At 44.3% G+C, this 16,417-nt stretch overlaps 1 protein-coding gene across 3 annotated transcripts in view; it reads right to left on the bottom strand.

Annotated features, from left to right (window-relative positions):
- Positions 1-772: 772 nt before the first annotated feature.
- Positions 773-16,417, bottom strand: part of pld1a (phospholipase D1a) — a 28,666-nt gene continuing 13,021 nt past the window's right edge. For all 3 annotated transcript variants that reach the window (XM_080836548.1, XM_080836549.1, XM_080836547.1), the window contains exons 9-26: positions 16,391-16,417; positions 15,918-16,067; positions 15,703-15,786; positions 14,953-15,034; positions 14,133-14,243; positions 13,823-14,014; positions 12,964-13,177; positions 10,867-10,995; positions 10,581-10,699; positions 10,263-10,376; positions 9,536-9,646; positions 8,888-8,976; positions 7,725-7,838; positions 4,925-4,974; positions 4,548-4,682; positions 3,250-3,403; positions 2,782-2,899; positions 773-1,954 (exon numbers count right to left, since the gene is read on the bottom strand). The exon at positions 16,391-16,417 is cut by the window's right edge and continues 126 nt beyond it. In XM_080836548.1, coding sequence (XP_080692674.1) covers positions 1,730-1,954; positions 2,782-2,899; positions 3,250-3,403; positions 4,548-4,682; positions 4,925-4,974; positions 7,725-7,838; positions 8,888-8,976; positions 9,536-9,646; positions 10,263-10,376; positions 10,581-10,699; positions 10,867-10,995; positions 12,964-13,177; positions 13,823-14,014; positions 14,133-14,243; positions 14,953-15,034; positions 15,703-15,786; positions 15,918-16,067; positions 16,391-16,417 — 2,218 coding nt within the window. In that variant the 3' untranslated portion in view covers positions 773-1,729. The remainder of the gene's footprint in view (positions 1,955-2,781; positions 2,900-3,249; positions 3,404-4,547; positions 4,683-4,924; positions 4,975-7,724; positions 7,839-8,887; positions 8,977-9,535; positions 9,647-10,262; positions 10,377-10,580; positions 10,700-10,866; positions 10,996-12,963; positions 13,178-13,822; positions 14,015-14,132; positions 14,244-14,952; positions 15,035-15,702; positions 15,787-15,917; positions 16,068-16,390) is intronic.

The following is a 16,417-nucleotide window of genomic DNA, read 5'->3' as shown; positions in this document are numbered from 1 at the left end:
TCAGTGTTGAGATGATGAGCAACTGAAAAGATTTGCATTTAAATTGCTTTATGTGTTTTACACCTCCTCCTCCGTGTATGTGTGTATGCCTGAATGTATATGTGTGCGTGTGTGTTTCTGTCCAAGAATGTCTTAATATACACATGAATGTAATGCATATGTATTCATTGTTTTTTACATTGCCAAGTGCTCACTTAATTTGCCATCTAATGCACACGATAATACACAGGAAAACAGTGAGTATCCACTGGTTGGACAATTTGCTAAAATTAAGCTTGTTGAAAAAAAAAAAATAGTTTTGTTGCTGAAGCCCTGTCAGAAAACTCCCAGATCTTCGTGATGCCCCATCAGAAGATCCCCCTGGAACCAGGAATTCTCTGCTCCATCAACCCCCAGCCCAGACACCCTTAACTAGAAATGACATGCTGGTGATGAAATTGTGCTGGGGCTGTCTGCCGGGGGAGGACATCAGGAGTTGTTTTTCTCCCTCCCAGCAACAGACCTGCCATGCCTCTCTGACAGAGCCAGCACACCTACAGTACCAGGGGAGGAGAGAGAGCGCGAGAGAGAAAGAGAGAGCGAGAGTGAGAGAGAGAGAGAGAGCAAAAATAGAGAGAGAGACAGGCAGACAGATAGGCTGCGCCTGCAATGCAAAGGACTAGTAACAAAGAAATTCACTTGAAGGAATCATACAGGAAAGAAAGATTGCAGAGGCTATCATTAAAAAACCTGAGAATGAAGACAGGTTTGCTTTATTATTGCTAAATGCTGGATTGGTGTCAATCTGTAGAAATAAATCAATGAAGAGAAATGTATCTGACTAACAGAGAGGAGCGGCGGTGACATAAAAATGACATATTTTTCAGAGAAAGAACAAATCAATCAACCACAGAGAGAGAGAGACAGAGAGAGAGAGAGACAGAGAGAGAGACAGAGAGAGAGAGAGAGAGAGAGAGAGAGAGGAGAGAGCGAGAGGATGCAGTAGGACAACTGCTTGTAAACAGCTGAGTCATACAGAATGTAAGGATCAGTGGTGTGAGGTCTGGCAATTTGGGCTTTCAGTCTATGATGCTCACCAGTAATGGACTTCGACTGCATCAGCGCTATTCAGCAGTTTTCACCTATTACAGGCAGATTGTCTAGTAGCACTTGAATCATTTTTACCTTCATATAGTCAGGAAAGTGAGAGTCATGAAGCATGTCCAGGCAATCCCTTAGCGTCTTACAGCTGGTCCAACACTATATAGACAAACCACTGGAGTTGAACTTTCCCAAGCACTTAAAAACAGGGGAGCGAACAGCACTTAACATGATTCCTTGGATTGATTAACTGCTGACTAAAATAGTTGCATCTGGAGTGTGAGGTGCTGCAGTAAAAATCCTTAGAGTTTGTGTACATTGTCTTTCCTGTTGAAATCTCCCTTATGTCCAGATTCCACTTCCAACAGGTACATGGGTCTGTGGGGTAGTTATATTCCTCCTGTAATCAGGTGGTCTGTCATTTAAGATGAGTGCAACTTCCCTTCAGGCCATATGCCATAAATACCATTTATAAAATGACAAAGAATTTTACAGAGGCATTACATCTGATAAGACACTAAGCATAATTGAGTTCCACTGATGGAGCCATACTGCGCCTTGTAGAGCTGCAATAGGCAAAAGCCCTTGTAGATTTCATTCGTATCAGTGGTCTAGTGAGGACAGACTGGTCACCAGAGGGGTACCAGAATCAGGTCCAGAGGTCAGTGGGTGCCATGCCCTCTTTGGTGCCCATGGAGGGCATGAGGTTCTCCTCGCTGAGGAACTCCAGGGGGAACTGGACCAGGAACCCCCGGATCTTCTTCAGCAGCTCCCGAGCTTGGGCAGGGTTCTCTTTGTCCAGCTCTGGTCTAGTCTTGAAGTCCATGAGCTCCTGCATGTTCCTCACCAGGCTGGACGGCAAGCAGTTGAACACCTGTTCACAGGACACAATAATTGATCAATAATCATTTCTATACGAAATGATTTGATTCAAACCAGGAGTCTAATTAAACTTAAGGTTTTATAAAAATATATGGAGTCATAGAAGTGTATAAGTTCTTAAGGTAATGTATGTGTGTGATGTTTCCTTGATGTGCTTGTGTTTGATCTATTTGCATGTGTATGTTGCAGTGTGCAGGGCGACACTATGTGTGTAGACAAGCTAAGTTTAAACTTGTGGAAGATGTATTGCCCCATTTGCTCCAGACAAATTTCAGAGAGAAAAAAAAAATGTAATGGAAATGGAATATCCCGAGAGTAATTTTTTAAGAAATCAGAAGCTTTTAGCGACCAAATTGAACACCCAGCAGGTGGCATTTAGCACATGTAGTGGGTTTGGGCATGGGCTTGGTGCCGTGCGTCAGGCCTATCCGTGGCAGTGGCAGTGGCTGCCAGCAGAGTGCTACAGGAAGTGTCAGCCCCTGATGGCTATGCAGAAGATGGATCTGCCCCTCCATTAAAACTCATCAGCGTGCCGCCGTGCCACGTGGCAGCTGCCAGCTCGCCTCCCAGCCTCGACCTCCCTCCGGCTCCCCCGCCCCCCCGCCTTGCCTGCCGGCATTGATTGAGAGGCACGGTTATGGAATGAGTGAAGGGCACGTTTCAATTATGATTCAGTGCGTTTTGATGTATTGGGAGCATTAAAGGGGCTGCCCCCCATTTCACGTCATTGTTATCAGCCCCTACCCTCCCCCCGCGCCGCCCCCCACACACCATAAAGCTGACAGAAAACAGAGAGACAGGAGAGTGTGCTGACGAGACCTTGTCATAGATGGTGGCGTTCCGTCCTGATATTGCCATCCACACATCCTTGTAGAAGCGATCACTGATGGGGTCGGACACGTCAATGTTGGGGTCAGAGAAGGCACCCAGGATGGTTCTTATGAAGACAATAACAATCACAGGTTGTCAGGCAACATTTTGGTAGATGAGCAACTGAGCAGGCATTTGTAATTGAGAGGGCAATATCAAGTCAGCTGCTTTTCATGAAAGATGCACATCTAAAAGTACAATATGTTCCTGATATGTTCTTGCAGTCATGCACAATGCAGATGTGTGGAAAAGTGTAATTTGGAGAAATACTTTTTACATCTTCAGTTGAGTCTTGCATGAACTGGCTAAAAATATTCTCTTAGATTAACCATTGTGCATCAGTAAATTCAAATCTATCTCCGCTATCCTCCTATTAAGAGCCTCTGCCCACTGTCGTGGGATTTGTTCTCGACTCACTTGAAGCACTCCAGCCTGAGCCCCAAGGCAAACTTCCCAGCCTGGTACTCCTCTCCATCCATCAGCGAGGGGACGGTCTCTGTGTCCTCCACAATCACAGCCACCTCGCTGTCTCTCTTCCCCAGCATACTGCGGTCATTGATGTTGGCTGAGCCTGAGACAGAGGGAGGCAGTGACTGATATGATGTATGGTGGAGGGATAGGAAGTGTGTGAGTATGACCTGGTGTACTATGTACTATGTTAGTATGACCTGGATGCATGTGTGTGTGTGTGTGTGTGTGTGTGTGTGTGTGTGTGTGTGTGTGTGTGTGTGTGTGTGTGTGTGTGTGTGTGTTTCACATGAGAGATGAGAGCAGCATTGAGCATATCACCATGGCCTGAGGGTAAGCTCTACATGTTTGGACTGGGGACTGAAATGGAGGACGACCATGAAACAAAATCCCTGAAAAGAAACCAATCCATTATCCTCTGCCTCTCATTACTCCACTTTATTCATTTCCCTGGCTGGTGATTGGATCCTGAGGCGGAGGTAATTCAATACGGCACAAATCATCCATAGAGAGATTTGAGATAATTCAATTCCAACAAGGGACTAAGCGATTGTGTCTCCTCCTCTTTGTGTTATGATAGCTGCTATCGTTCAATTTTGTTATGTCCTCTGCAGTAATAAATCTTTACATCTTTTGGTATTTTGTGTGCGTAAGCTCATTTGATCAAACTGGAAATACTTTCAGGACCACTGATCATATCATAAATTGGACTGCTATAATATAATATATATATATTAAGACTATGACTGGGGACCAAAGCTTTTTCAAAGATTTTGTTTGTTTGGTTTTGACCCCCGGCGAACCCACTGCACCCTCGTAGGGTCTAATAAGCAGTGATGGCTCGGTTCAAATTAAACCTCTTTTCTCTATGGTCAAAACATATGGGTTGATGAGCAACAGGCTGGGTACGGAACTCAGAGAGTTTTTGCATTCTCTGGATTGTCCAAGCCGTGTATCATTTTTGTAGATGATGACACTGTCATTGTGGGCTAATTGTGGCAGTTCCGTAATGTTTCACTAGGGGGAGCAGTGTTTTCATGCCACAGGGCTGGTGAGAGGTGAATGGTATTTGGGATGGTACTTGTTTACTTACAAATTGCAAAAAAATTGACTAACGAAAATCTTTTCCATGGCCAAGAGGCCTCGGCTGCAATGATTTTTCAATAGCAACAAAAAATCCATGTCAACCAAGGCCATTGATTGGCTACATATCAGTATCTCTCTCTCTCTATCTCTCTTTAACTCACCGATGATAACGGTGTTGTCATCAGCTATGAGCATCTTGCTGTGGACGTAGATGAGCTCTGTCACCAGGCGCCCTTCCAGTTCAGCGTGTGTGCGCAGTCCAGCAAAAGAGATGTAGTTCATCCACTGGTTATCCACTACAAAAACAACAAACACACACACACACACACACACACACACACACACACACACACACACACACACACACACACACACACACACACACACACACACACACACAGAGAGAGAGAGAGAGAGAGAGATTAGATGAAATACCATCAATGCGTTTTGATTTATGTATTCCTTGAAAACCATGTGTGAATTCTCTGTCACTTCAATATGAAGTGCAAGTTCTACTGATCTATTCAAGAGTACTTACTCTCCTTCTTCAGCTGTGATATGATGGAATAGTCTCCCCTATTCATAGTTCTGAAAAAGAGGAAATCAAGATGACTCACGCACAACACTTCAAAAGACAAGGTAAGACTATAGCTCTTTTAAGTAGAGATATTTTATTTAGAAATGCATTTAGAATATTTAAGCGGAGCATTTGAGAAGTTTATACAGCTGGTGTTGATTTTTGTTGACTTTTTGTTTTTTGTTGACTGTTGATTAAGGTAAACTTTTTGTTTTCTTGTCAACCCCCCCCCCCCCCCCCCCCCCACCCCCCCCCCCCCCCAGCTTCTGTCTCCTGGGTTTAGAAACAAAGGGGAAAACAGTGCTGAAACGAACAGACAAGGCAGGGCACTCTGCCAAGTGCAAAACAATTCATTTGAAAGTCTTATTCCTGCTGTGCCACTGACAAGACTGCTCAGGAAACTTTACTCGTCCACACTGGACTGTGTGCCAGGAATACATTACTCCAACCTGACAACAATGAGGCAGTGTTTTCTTCCTCAGCAAAGACTATCTACTGCAAACAAATCATTTGCCATTTCTTTCCCTGTCAAGTCTCTCTGTTCATCAAACTGAGATGAGTCTGGTTGCAGGAGTATGTATCCACTAGATGCAAATAGGTCTGGTTGCAGGGGTGTGTATCCACTATGAAGGGAAATCCCAAACAGCTCATTCTGGCAGAACCTGGAGGTCGTGGATTTTTAAGGTACAGGAGGGTTTGCTGTGTCTCTTACCACTCTCATTAAAGTTTCACAGCTCTCTCTCTCTCTCTCTCTCTCTCTCTCGACCTGAGTGGACGTGCGTGTGTGAGCTCCTGAGTGAGTGTGAGTGAGCAAGTGCTACTTCTAATTTTTTCTCCCTTTGTGTGTTGTTTATATGTGTTTAATCATTTTAATTATTTTGGTGGCACTTTAGTTTTACAACTACTGCGGTTTTGTTTTAGCTGGGTGTTTGTAAATATCACTTATTGTTTCCCCGTGGAGTCTGCGACCGGCTTGTTGCTGGGAGTATGGCGGCCGCGGGAAGCATGGATTTTGACAAACTAACGCGCCTACATGGTATCAAAGTTGAATGCTCCGCAAGTGTGGAGAATGTTAGTTTGGAGGTTGGAAATTTAATTGGGCACGGTAACGTGAAGTCGGCTTCACGGATGAATAATGCGGTGGTGTTGTTTCTCAACACAATTGAGAACGCTAATGAGGTAATTGTGAGGGGTATAGTACTCAATGATTCCTACATGCCAGTCCTCCCACTCAGTACCCCCGCCAAGAAAGTTATAATTTCAAATGTACCCCCGTTCATCAAAGATGAGCTAATTGTTAAAGAGTTGCAACGTTATGGCAAGCTGGTTTCATCTGTTCGAAAAATCCCTCTGGGATGTAAATCGCCCCTACTTCGACATCTAGTGTCTTTTAGAAGGCAAGCATACATGGTCCTAAATAGTGGCATGGAGGAGATTGAGCTTGTGTTCAAATTAAGGGTGGACGGGTTCGATTATGTGGTGTATGCAACGTCAGACACTGCGTTAAAATGTTTCAGTTGCGGTGGAATAGGACACATCGGGCGTTTTTGTCCCGGTAAAAAGGGCAACACAAAGGAGGACACTCCAGCCAAAACCAATGTGGCTGAGTCCCCCATAGTTGTTCCAACAGACACTGAGGTAGAACCCTCGGAGGATGGGACCGAGGGAAGCGGACTTGAGGGGGGTCTTCAGTCCGTAGTGGATCTGATTGTGCTTGGCCCCGAAGCCGTGGTCGGTGCTTCGGTGCTGATTGAGCCAGCCGTGGCAGAGGTAGCTGCGGCTGGACCAGGTGAAAATGCTAATGAGAAGGGGCATTCAGTAAAGACACTGACAGTGCCTCAACCGTCAGTGAATGAGGCTCAGGCTGAGGCTATTGACATAGACCCAGTCTTTAAAGTACCGGCGAAGAGAAAGATAGACCCGGTGGAGGTTACCGGGTCTAAAGTGAAAAAAGACACGCACACGAGTGGTAATCTGGATAGCGATTGCGAATCCATTGACTCAAACTGGTCCGAGTGTTCGCAGGGAGAGGCACAGCTCTCCAGCGAAGAAACGAAATATACTGCAGAGGCAATTAACAGTTTCCTACGCGACACGAAAGGGTTGCGGAAAGTGGAGGTGGAACTGTATTTTCCTGATTGCTCGCAGTTTGTTAATGATGTTGTCTGTTTCATGAGGGAGGGTGCATTTGAGGATAACGATGTTTTTCGTCTCCGGAAAATATTGAGCAAAATGAGGAAAAAGTTGCGTAATAAAACAACTAAGCATACTTAGTTTATATGTATGTGTAAGGAAGGGTTTTGTATGACTTGTAATATTGTTTGCTCCTGTGTTGGAATAACTGAGCCTGGTTTCAATTGTGTGTTGTAATGAGTGATTTTTGTTTCTGCAAAACAATGGCAAATATTTCTGTGAAAAAACTGTGTGCTCATTTGATGATGATTTTCATTTCCGTTTGTTTTGAATAAGGTGTAAAATACTGTTGGCGTTACTGTTTACAAATAAAAGTTTTTTATAAAATCAAAAAATCTCTCTCTCTCGCTCTCTCTCTCTCTCTCTCTCTCTCTCTCTCTCTCTCTCTCTCTCTCTCTCTCTCTCTCTCTCTCTCTCTCTCTCTCTCTCTCTCTCTCTTTCATTCTTTTGTTGCCAGGTCCTACTGGTTAGATTGCTCACGTGGCCTCTTTTCCCTATTCATTTATTAGACCTGCTATACATATGAAGAGAAGGAAAGAGGGCAGATTGTGAGAGGTACCGTACTCACCTGTAGTTGAAATGCATCACGGCCTGAATGGCATTTCCCCCTCCTGTGGTGATGTCACCCTCAAAGCCTGGCATCAGTGGAGTCACCACGTAGACACGGAACTTCTTATTCTCCCTGCAGTGAAACACCAGCACGGTTTCGAAGAGCTCAGTCTCACTCTGCCAATTAATATTCACTTGATAAGGTAACCCAGAGTATTAGTTTGCAGTTTTGTTTACACGCGCAATAAAACGTAAAGGCCAATCAGCTACAATATGTTGTTCATAAGATGTGGAAGTGTGCAAGTGGAATAAGAGAGCCCAATGACAGTTGAAAACTCCTATCCCTGGTGTCTTCAATGGGGCCTCTTAGTAGCCTGTCCACCATGCGGTCTCTCTCCTCATGAGTGCATTTGAGTCTCATATCCATGAATGACTGAGACGCTGTTACCAATCCTTAGTCAGCCTTGTTCACGCACTTCAACCTTGCTGTTGTTTTCCTGGGTTTGATTCCTCTATCAGCAGTGCCACTGTGTTCCTCGCGCTTCCATGCAAATGCGTGTCACAGAGCCTGAGTGCGATGCGACGCGACTGACGTACGCCTTCCTCACCGCGAGCACAGGTGGGCCTGGCGTCACAGAAGGTGGCAGCCGGCAGCCAGCAACCGGTGATGTGTTGTCATTCCTTGTTAAGCACAGGGCACATTACAGCCCCTCCTGTCACACCTTGGGGGGGGTGGGGTGGAGAGGGGTGCATGGTGGCAGTCGAGCTGTATCAACTGCAAATGAGGTTCATCACGCCGCCGGCACACTCCTTGCCGCATCCACCTGCTCGCCTAACAAACAGCAGCGCTGCCTGTCTCAGGCAGGAAGATATCCACTAAGAGAGGTCACCCTCACAGATGGGGCGCCTTAACAACCTGAAAACTGCGCACAAAGGGAGGGGTAGTGTGTCTGTATGTGTGTGTGTGAGTTTGTATGTGTGTGTGTGTGTGTGTGTGTGTGTGTGTGTGTGTGTGTGTGTGTGTTTGTGTGTGTATGTGTGTATGTGTGTGTGTGTGTGTGTGTGTGTGTGTGTGTGTGTGTGTGTGTGTGTGTGTGTGTGTGTGTGTGTGTGTGTGTGTGTGTGTGTTTGTGTGTGTTTCTGAAGCTAATTTATGATCATGATGGGCTTTAGCCTACTTACTTGTGAGCTCGTAGGATCCTTTCAATGATTGCGTCACCAATCTTGTTGTAAACCTGTTTGTTATCAGCACAGCTAATAAAGAACTGGTTCTACAAGGAAAAAACAGAGAGAGAGAAAACCATGATGCAAAATCATGTCACTGACCACATACATGATGGCTTACAAAGAAGAGGAAAAGACTGCATCAGACTCAGGGGTTGTATGTAAGCTGAGAAAGAAGTACAGAGTAGCTGCTGATTGTGTGGTCTTGGTGTAGTTATTTTCTTGCACTGTAGAAACATGAACTCTTGTATTACTGTATTAGTCCACAGTGACCCCTTCTTTGCTCGAATTGGTTTCCATGACATTACACAAAAAAACCTGCAATGCAATCTAATTATTTCTGTGTAGATCTACAAGTTTGAATGTAGACAAATAATCACTGCCAAGGTTGATGGACATGTTTGTACCTCTCTGCAGCAATGTCTGTCTTGCATACAGGTTTAAAACAAGCCCTTTATCAGCCATCTTCTAACCTAATGAATGCAGCTTATATATGGTGCATTGCCAGTAAGGCTTGTACTGTATGTTTATAGGCAGGCTATTTCCATAAAGTGCATGAAACCTTACAAGGCCAGACTTGACAGAGGGGAGTTAGTCTTCTCTCACCTCAATATAGATGAAATGCTTGCTCTTGGCGATGACCTGGGTATATGCATGGTGGATGGATTCCTCGTGGTACTTTATACCAGCAGACCAATCTGCAGCCGACCGCAAGATCTGCAGGAGCACAGCAGTTTAGGTCACAAAGGATGTCTTCATAGAAACCGATAAACAGTTACTATGACCTGTGAGCACTTTGAAGGGTTCTAGGGTTTGTACATATGTGTGTGTGTGTGTGTGTGTGTGTGTGTGTGTGTGCGTGTGTGTGTGTGTGTGACTGTGGGTGTGTGTGTGTGTGTGTGTGACTGTGTGTGTGTGTGTGTGTGTGTGTGTGACTGTGTGTGTGTGTGTGTGTGTTTGTGTGTGTGTGTGTGACTGTGTGTGTGACTGTGTGTGTGTGTGTGTGTGTGTGTGTGTGTGTGTGTGTGTGTGTGACTGTGTGTGTGTGTGTGTGTGTGTGTGTGTGTGTGTGTGTGACTGTGTGTGTGTGTGTGTGTGACTGTGTGTGTGTGTGTGTGTGACTGTGTGTGTGTGTGTGTGTGTGTGACTGTGTGTGTGTGTGTGTGTGTGTGTGTGTGTGCGTGTGTGTGTGACTGTGTGTGTGTGTGTGTGTGTGTGTGTGTGTGACTGTGTGTGTGTGTGTGTGTGTGTGTGTGTGTGTGTGTGTGTGAGAAAGAGAGAGATTTTGGGTTGGGTTGGGATATGAGGGTGTTTGTTTATCTGGATTTCTTACCTGCACTTTAGCCTGGACACAGCCTGGCACCTGGTATCTAAGGTCATTGGCTGAAGTATGTGATTTGGGCAGTAAAAATGGGTAGGAGAGTGATCTGTACTTTGGCTTCATGATCTGAGAAGTGGGCATAAAAACAGGGAGAGTGAAAAGCAGTTGGCAGAGTTTCACAGAGATAACAAAGACGGATGTGCTTTTTTGTTACTGGCATGAGATATACATGTTTACACCACACTGACTGAAGATATATTTCATGTCATTGGAAGTGAATGAATTTATGTTGGATCCGGTGCAAAGGGGTGCATTCTTTAGAGAGTTTACCTTAGTGAAGTTCCAGCGCTGGATAAAATGTCTTGCCACATCCCGGGCCCCCTTCCCATGAACTACTGAGGCAATGTCATGCCATGGCATCCTGGGCCTTGTTTGCCTGTCGATAAAATCTTAGGGGAAAACAAGAAAAAATGGTGCTTTAACCAACATCTCCACAAGCCTCTTAGGGCTCTGTAAAGCGCCTTGAGACGATGTTATTGTTTTGGCGCTATACAAATAACACTGAATTAAACTGAATTTTAACGATGAAAAGCATTTCACAAGACTTGAACAGTACCATCGAAAGGCTTCTCTAGTTGGACCCAGTCTTTGTAGACAAAGTTGCAGTAGTCTTTGCCGTGCCAGAAGCGCGTGTTTCCAATCAGCTCTCCTACGCCTGTCTGGAGGCTTTGCATTGAGCCCCCCCCTGGAGGTCACACACACAAAGCGCACTCAGTGTGGAGTGCAGACATGTAATATGCAGAGCTGACTGCAGGGTGTACCAGAGATAAAGTTGCTGAGAAAAAGGAGCTGCTACACACAAAACAAATCTGTTCAAAAGGGCTCAAACTTGCTGCCTGCTAGTGACAGTCTAATACCTAAGCATTAGTAGGTTATGTTGAGGAATAACACAAGCATTAGTAAACATGTGGAGGCCTCTACGTGCATACATATCTATACATCAATCTATACATATCTCTAATTCACTCTATACATGTCTATTCACGCTATCCAGGTCTTTAAATCACTATATACATATCTCTAAATCATAATATACATGTCTATAAATCCCCCTATACATATCTCTACATTCATCTTCAAACACTTCAAATAGAGAATGTCTCATAAAGGCTGTCATGGTTGACATGGATTGACCAAGTATGATAAGAAGCTACGGCATGTGGATTGTCTGGTTGTGGCCCAATGGGATTCGCTAAGAAGCCAAAGTATGAGCTTATTATAAACCCCCCAAGCAATGTAGTTTTGTGATCTGTGAGTAACCACACATATTTAAGTAAGTAGTAATTGCTTTAATGTGTCACTTCTTGTCCCTGAAAATCCTGTCAATGAAGACCTATTCAGTCCTGAATATAACATTAAAGGCATTCAGAAAAACTGTCATATATTGTCATATATTGTTTATCTATAAAGTGTATATAGTATAAAGTGTAAAGGATAAAGTGTTCAAAGTGTTCAAGATTATGAGTTATTTTACTCTACAGTACTTTCAAAGGCGGTAGAAAGCAGAGAGTGAGAGGATATGAGATCCCTTCAGTAAGCCTGCACTGAATTGCTCGGAGCTATAACTTTAGTTCATGGGAAAACTTGAAAGGTCGGAAAAAGTTCATTGATCCAAATCTCAATCACTGACACCCGCCACAACAGCTTTGGGCGAGCAATCTGCTTCCAGAGCCTATCTCAAATGCCCATAATCCAGTGCCCATTGTAAGGCTGGGAATTTATGTCACCGTGTTTGCAGTTCAGTGCTACCACAGGTCAGCATATTACATTTAATATCACTTTTACAAGGAGACTGAATGAGGAATGATGGAATGAAAAAATGGAATGAAAAAACAAGAGGGTGAAGAACAAAAGGAACCTGGCCAGTGGCAATCTATCCAAACATAGCTCTATCACAGCTCTCATATTACGTGTGTGTTAACACGTCGTTAAGAACTACGTTTGACAGGTTGGTTTGATGTGGAAGCATAATCTAACTGTCTAGCTTGTGTTATAAATGTAACGGAGCATACCAGTCTAGTGAGGCAGGATGATGGATGGAGAAAAAGAAAAATATTTTCATGTCAAATTGTTGACAACGTCATGGTTGACATGGATTGACCAAGTATGATAGTTAGAAAACCTCTGTCATATATTGGCTTATTGGCTTATTGTTGACAACGTAACAAGTATTAATTTGGCTCTTGAGTGCAGCTTTAACAGAGAAGCACATGGGGTTTTTGGTTCCAGATTTACACATTACGACTTTGGCCAAGATGAGGTCAAACTAGGACTCTGCCTGTCCCTCATTCTCCTGTGCTGGAGAAAGGTTCTCATATCCCTGTGCTGGAGAAAACGAATCCTACAATGATGACGTCTTCCCCGTACTTCCTTGTTCACTGCACTGCATGCAGATACTTGAAGGTTAGCAGTCAGTTGCAAAGAGGGTTTCTTTGTAATTAGAGGCTGCATTCAGACACTGCGTCATCAGAGACAGTTGAGGGCAGATGCCAATTACATCATGGAAAAGCACACAAGCAATTACTTTTTTCCTGATCCCATGGAAAATGTGTCACAGTGAACTTTCATCCACTTCCACACCACACCCTGCATTGGCTACTGAGACTACTGTGAATACTGTGTGGCAGAGAAAATAAACGAAGCTAACACTCACGGTCTTCTGTGCTGTCCACACTGCTAACGCTGTCTGCGTGGTGGAGGCCGTGCCGGTGGAGGTGGCGGTAGAGGCTGAAGCGGCTCTTGCGCATGCGGCCTATGCCCTTGATTTTGGGCTCTTCCACAGGGTTCACCCCTCCTCCGACCGTCCGCCCATTGTTATGGGCTGTGTCTTCTGAGGAGGCCACTTCCTGGCTGGGTGCGTCTGCAGGCTGCATGTAGGGATACACAGTTGGTAGCCTACAGTTCACAGTGCTAACGGACACTATCTGACACATCTCTGAAAACCTCACAGTGTAAGTGGTGAACATAACACAGCGGTGAACATAACACAAGTGACACAGTTTTCAGCCAGCAAACCACTGTAACACACAGCAACGCACAATGATATACCGTAGATCTATGGCCTATGGCACAGAGCATTTGTGCATGCCAGATGAGGCACCAGCGTGTGGTTGAAATGTGTATAGCTAACGTATAATGCTGCTCAGTCATGCATGACCATCAGGTGTTATAAAGTGGCAGATGGAAACCATTTCCCATCATCTCTTGGCACTAAAAATGGGCTGAAGTTGTCCTGATTTCCGTATGGTTAGAGTCTGAGCGAGACTGTGAGACTGTGATGAGCAAAGTACTGATAGGGGCCCTTGAACTCACAGATACAAAAAAAACAAAAAACGATTTTGTCAATGCTATTACAATAAAGCAAAGAACTTTAGTAAATGTATGAATGAATGGGATAAAAACTATTTCTGAAAGGCACAAATATTATAATGATATATATAATATTGATGATATTATAACACAAAATCCTCTGTCTTTTCACAGCAAAGGAACACTATAAGAACTTCTCTAACCTGTTCAAGCGCCATGGTGACAGCTCGGGTAACACTCCCTACATCTGTCAGTCGGTGCTCCCTGTCATCCCAGCGGCCGTAGGCCAGATCTATCCCACCAACGAAGGCCACGGATTGGTCGATGACCACAATTTTTTCATGGTGAGCCCACAGATAAACGGAGGAGGAGACATGATCAGGATGTCTCATCACCTGTATGTAGGGATGACAAGTTATGGAGGATGTGAAACATATGTATTCACACACAAAAACAGAGCGCGAGAGAGAGCACATAGACACGCACAGAGACTGAGGGAGAGGGAGGTGCTACCTTGACGTTGGGGTGAAGGTGCATAAGTGTCCGCTTGCTGTATTCACTGTTAATGCCAAGTGCCAGCTCCACTTCCTTGTACAGCATGACAAAAATCCTCACCCCTTGTTGCTGAGGAGTTCAAGGAGAAATGAATCATTATCCGCTGTGGTTAATCATGTTAAGAAGCACAGGCGAAGCCCATTGATTGTATAAGGAGACACAGCAGACTCAGGATGTGTTTATCGATAAACGGATATGATGCTGCCATGATCACGGCAAACATTATTTGCTTTGCAGCCGAGATGTTTGCATTTCATTTTTTGCACACTTGCAAATGTTTGGCCTACAAACACCATGGTTAATGAGACAAGCAAGGATCAATGTTTGATTCAATAACAGTAATAATGGCAAAGATACAGACTGGATTATATCGACCAAAGCAACCACAAGCAGGCTCCTGTGATTCTAACGCATGCAACATCAGCTACATATTAATCACTGCTATTGACCCCAGTGTTCTTCAGCCACTATGCTAACATGTCCTTAACCCAAACATCCTCTGAGTTCATGCACTTGTTTCACCCACAGTCAGCTGATATTTTCTCTTTTCTGGTTTATTATAAATGTTCTCAGGCATAGTAACAGTAACAATGTCACTGAAACTGGAAATATATTCTCAAATGTCTACAATATCCATAGACACCAAGATTATGCCATTTGGCCTGATAGCTGTGGAGCTATTCTTGATTTGTTTGGGGGTACGTCTATAAAGGCGAGCCACACCTCCCAGCGCCTTGGGCTTAAAAGGTTAAAATAGCAGAGAAGCAGGTGTACTCACTGCCTTGCGTCTGAGGATGCAGTCTAAGCGCCAACGATTGCCTTCAACCACCGGCCTCTTGAGGAAGATCTCCGGACTCAACCTGCGCACAAATATGTCATGTGGTGGTAGTCTCAGGAGAGATCATAAGTGCAGAAAACCCACAGAGACATATCATGGAAAAATATGTTAAAGTAAAAAATCTCTTCCTTTGGTCTGTGTATGTGTTAATTGACATTGTTTCACATTTAGCTTCTGAATCTGTGAATGTGTATTCAAAGTGCAGTGCTACAAAAAGCTAATGCATGCTAATGTTCGTTTAGGTTTCTCTTTAAGCCCAGTAGAGTAATAAAGCGGCTCATTTGTCATACAATAGATGCATCTCTGCAATTTGCATGTGTTTTAAAAGCTTCAGGTGTCAAGTTAATTTTAACAGCTGGGTCTTCACTGAAGCATCTGAGCCCACACACACACACACACACACACACACACACACACACACACACACACACACACACACACACACACACACACACACACACACACACACACACACACACACAGGAGCTATTTTGGGCTGTTGGGCCATTTTAAAGGAGTGAACGTAATAGAAATACTACATTCATCAATTGAGCAGCACAGCAACTGTGATCGAGTGCCCTGGGCTGTTGATAATGGAATTATAATGGGAGCCTAATGATAACAGGTGACGACATGGCTTCTGAAAAACAATAGAGTTAAATGCTGTGCTGGCCCCACATTCATTCTTACCACCAATCTGTAATAAAGATTTCCTCCCTTGCCTCCTCCATAGCATTGGCTAGATCCTCCATGTAAGTTTTCCCATTGACATACCTAGAGTTAGAATAGGGAAAACAAAAACAATCTACAGTGATAAGAGAAAGGAAACTAGCAAAATAAATCAAGATGGCCGCAGAAAATGTTTAGTCGGAAGGGAGAATGCTTCAGTGTCCAGTGAGTGTTACCATTTTGCTGGGATGTTCTCCTCCTCTCTGGCAAAGGAGCCGAAGCGATGGTCCCTGAGGAATGCCTTGCCATGCTTCCGCACAAAGTTCTCAATGGACTGCCCCCACCAGAGTGCATGCCTGTAACTATTGCACTTGATCACCAGCGTCCTGAGAAAGAAAGGGAGAGAGTGAGAGAGAGAGAGCGAAAGGGGAGAGAGAGAGTATATGGGAGCACTATCCACTATCAATGTTGTATGTCTCCTTGATTTTATGCTGCATTCATGCCAATAGGTTTTATCCTGATGCATGTATGAATTTGCTGCTTGATTCATACTCCTATGCTCTGAATCATGACAATCATGTTACCTCTACTGACATTGTTTGTTTTTTTGGACATGGAATTGACTGAGGCAGAGTTTCCCGCCTTGCATTCTGAATGATATGCCTTACAGATGGCCGTTGCTCAGGGGTAAGTCAGCGATGAGACACACCTACAAAGGCTGTTGATCCTCACCCCG

This window comes from Sprattus sprattus (genome assembly GCF_963457725.1).
Source record: "Sprattus sprattus genome assembly, chromosome: 4".
Taxonomy (NCBI): domain Eukaryota; kingdom Metazoa; phylum Chordata; class Actinopteri; order Clupeiformes; family Clupeidae; genus Sprattus; species Sprattus sprattus.
Note: the sequence above shows the minus strand (reverse complement) of the source record. Positions and strands in the feature narration are given on the sequence as shown.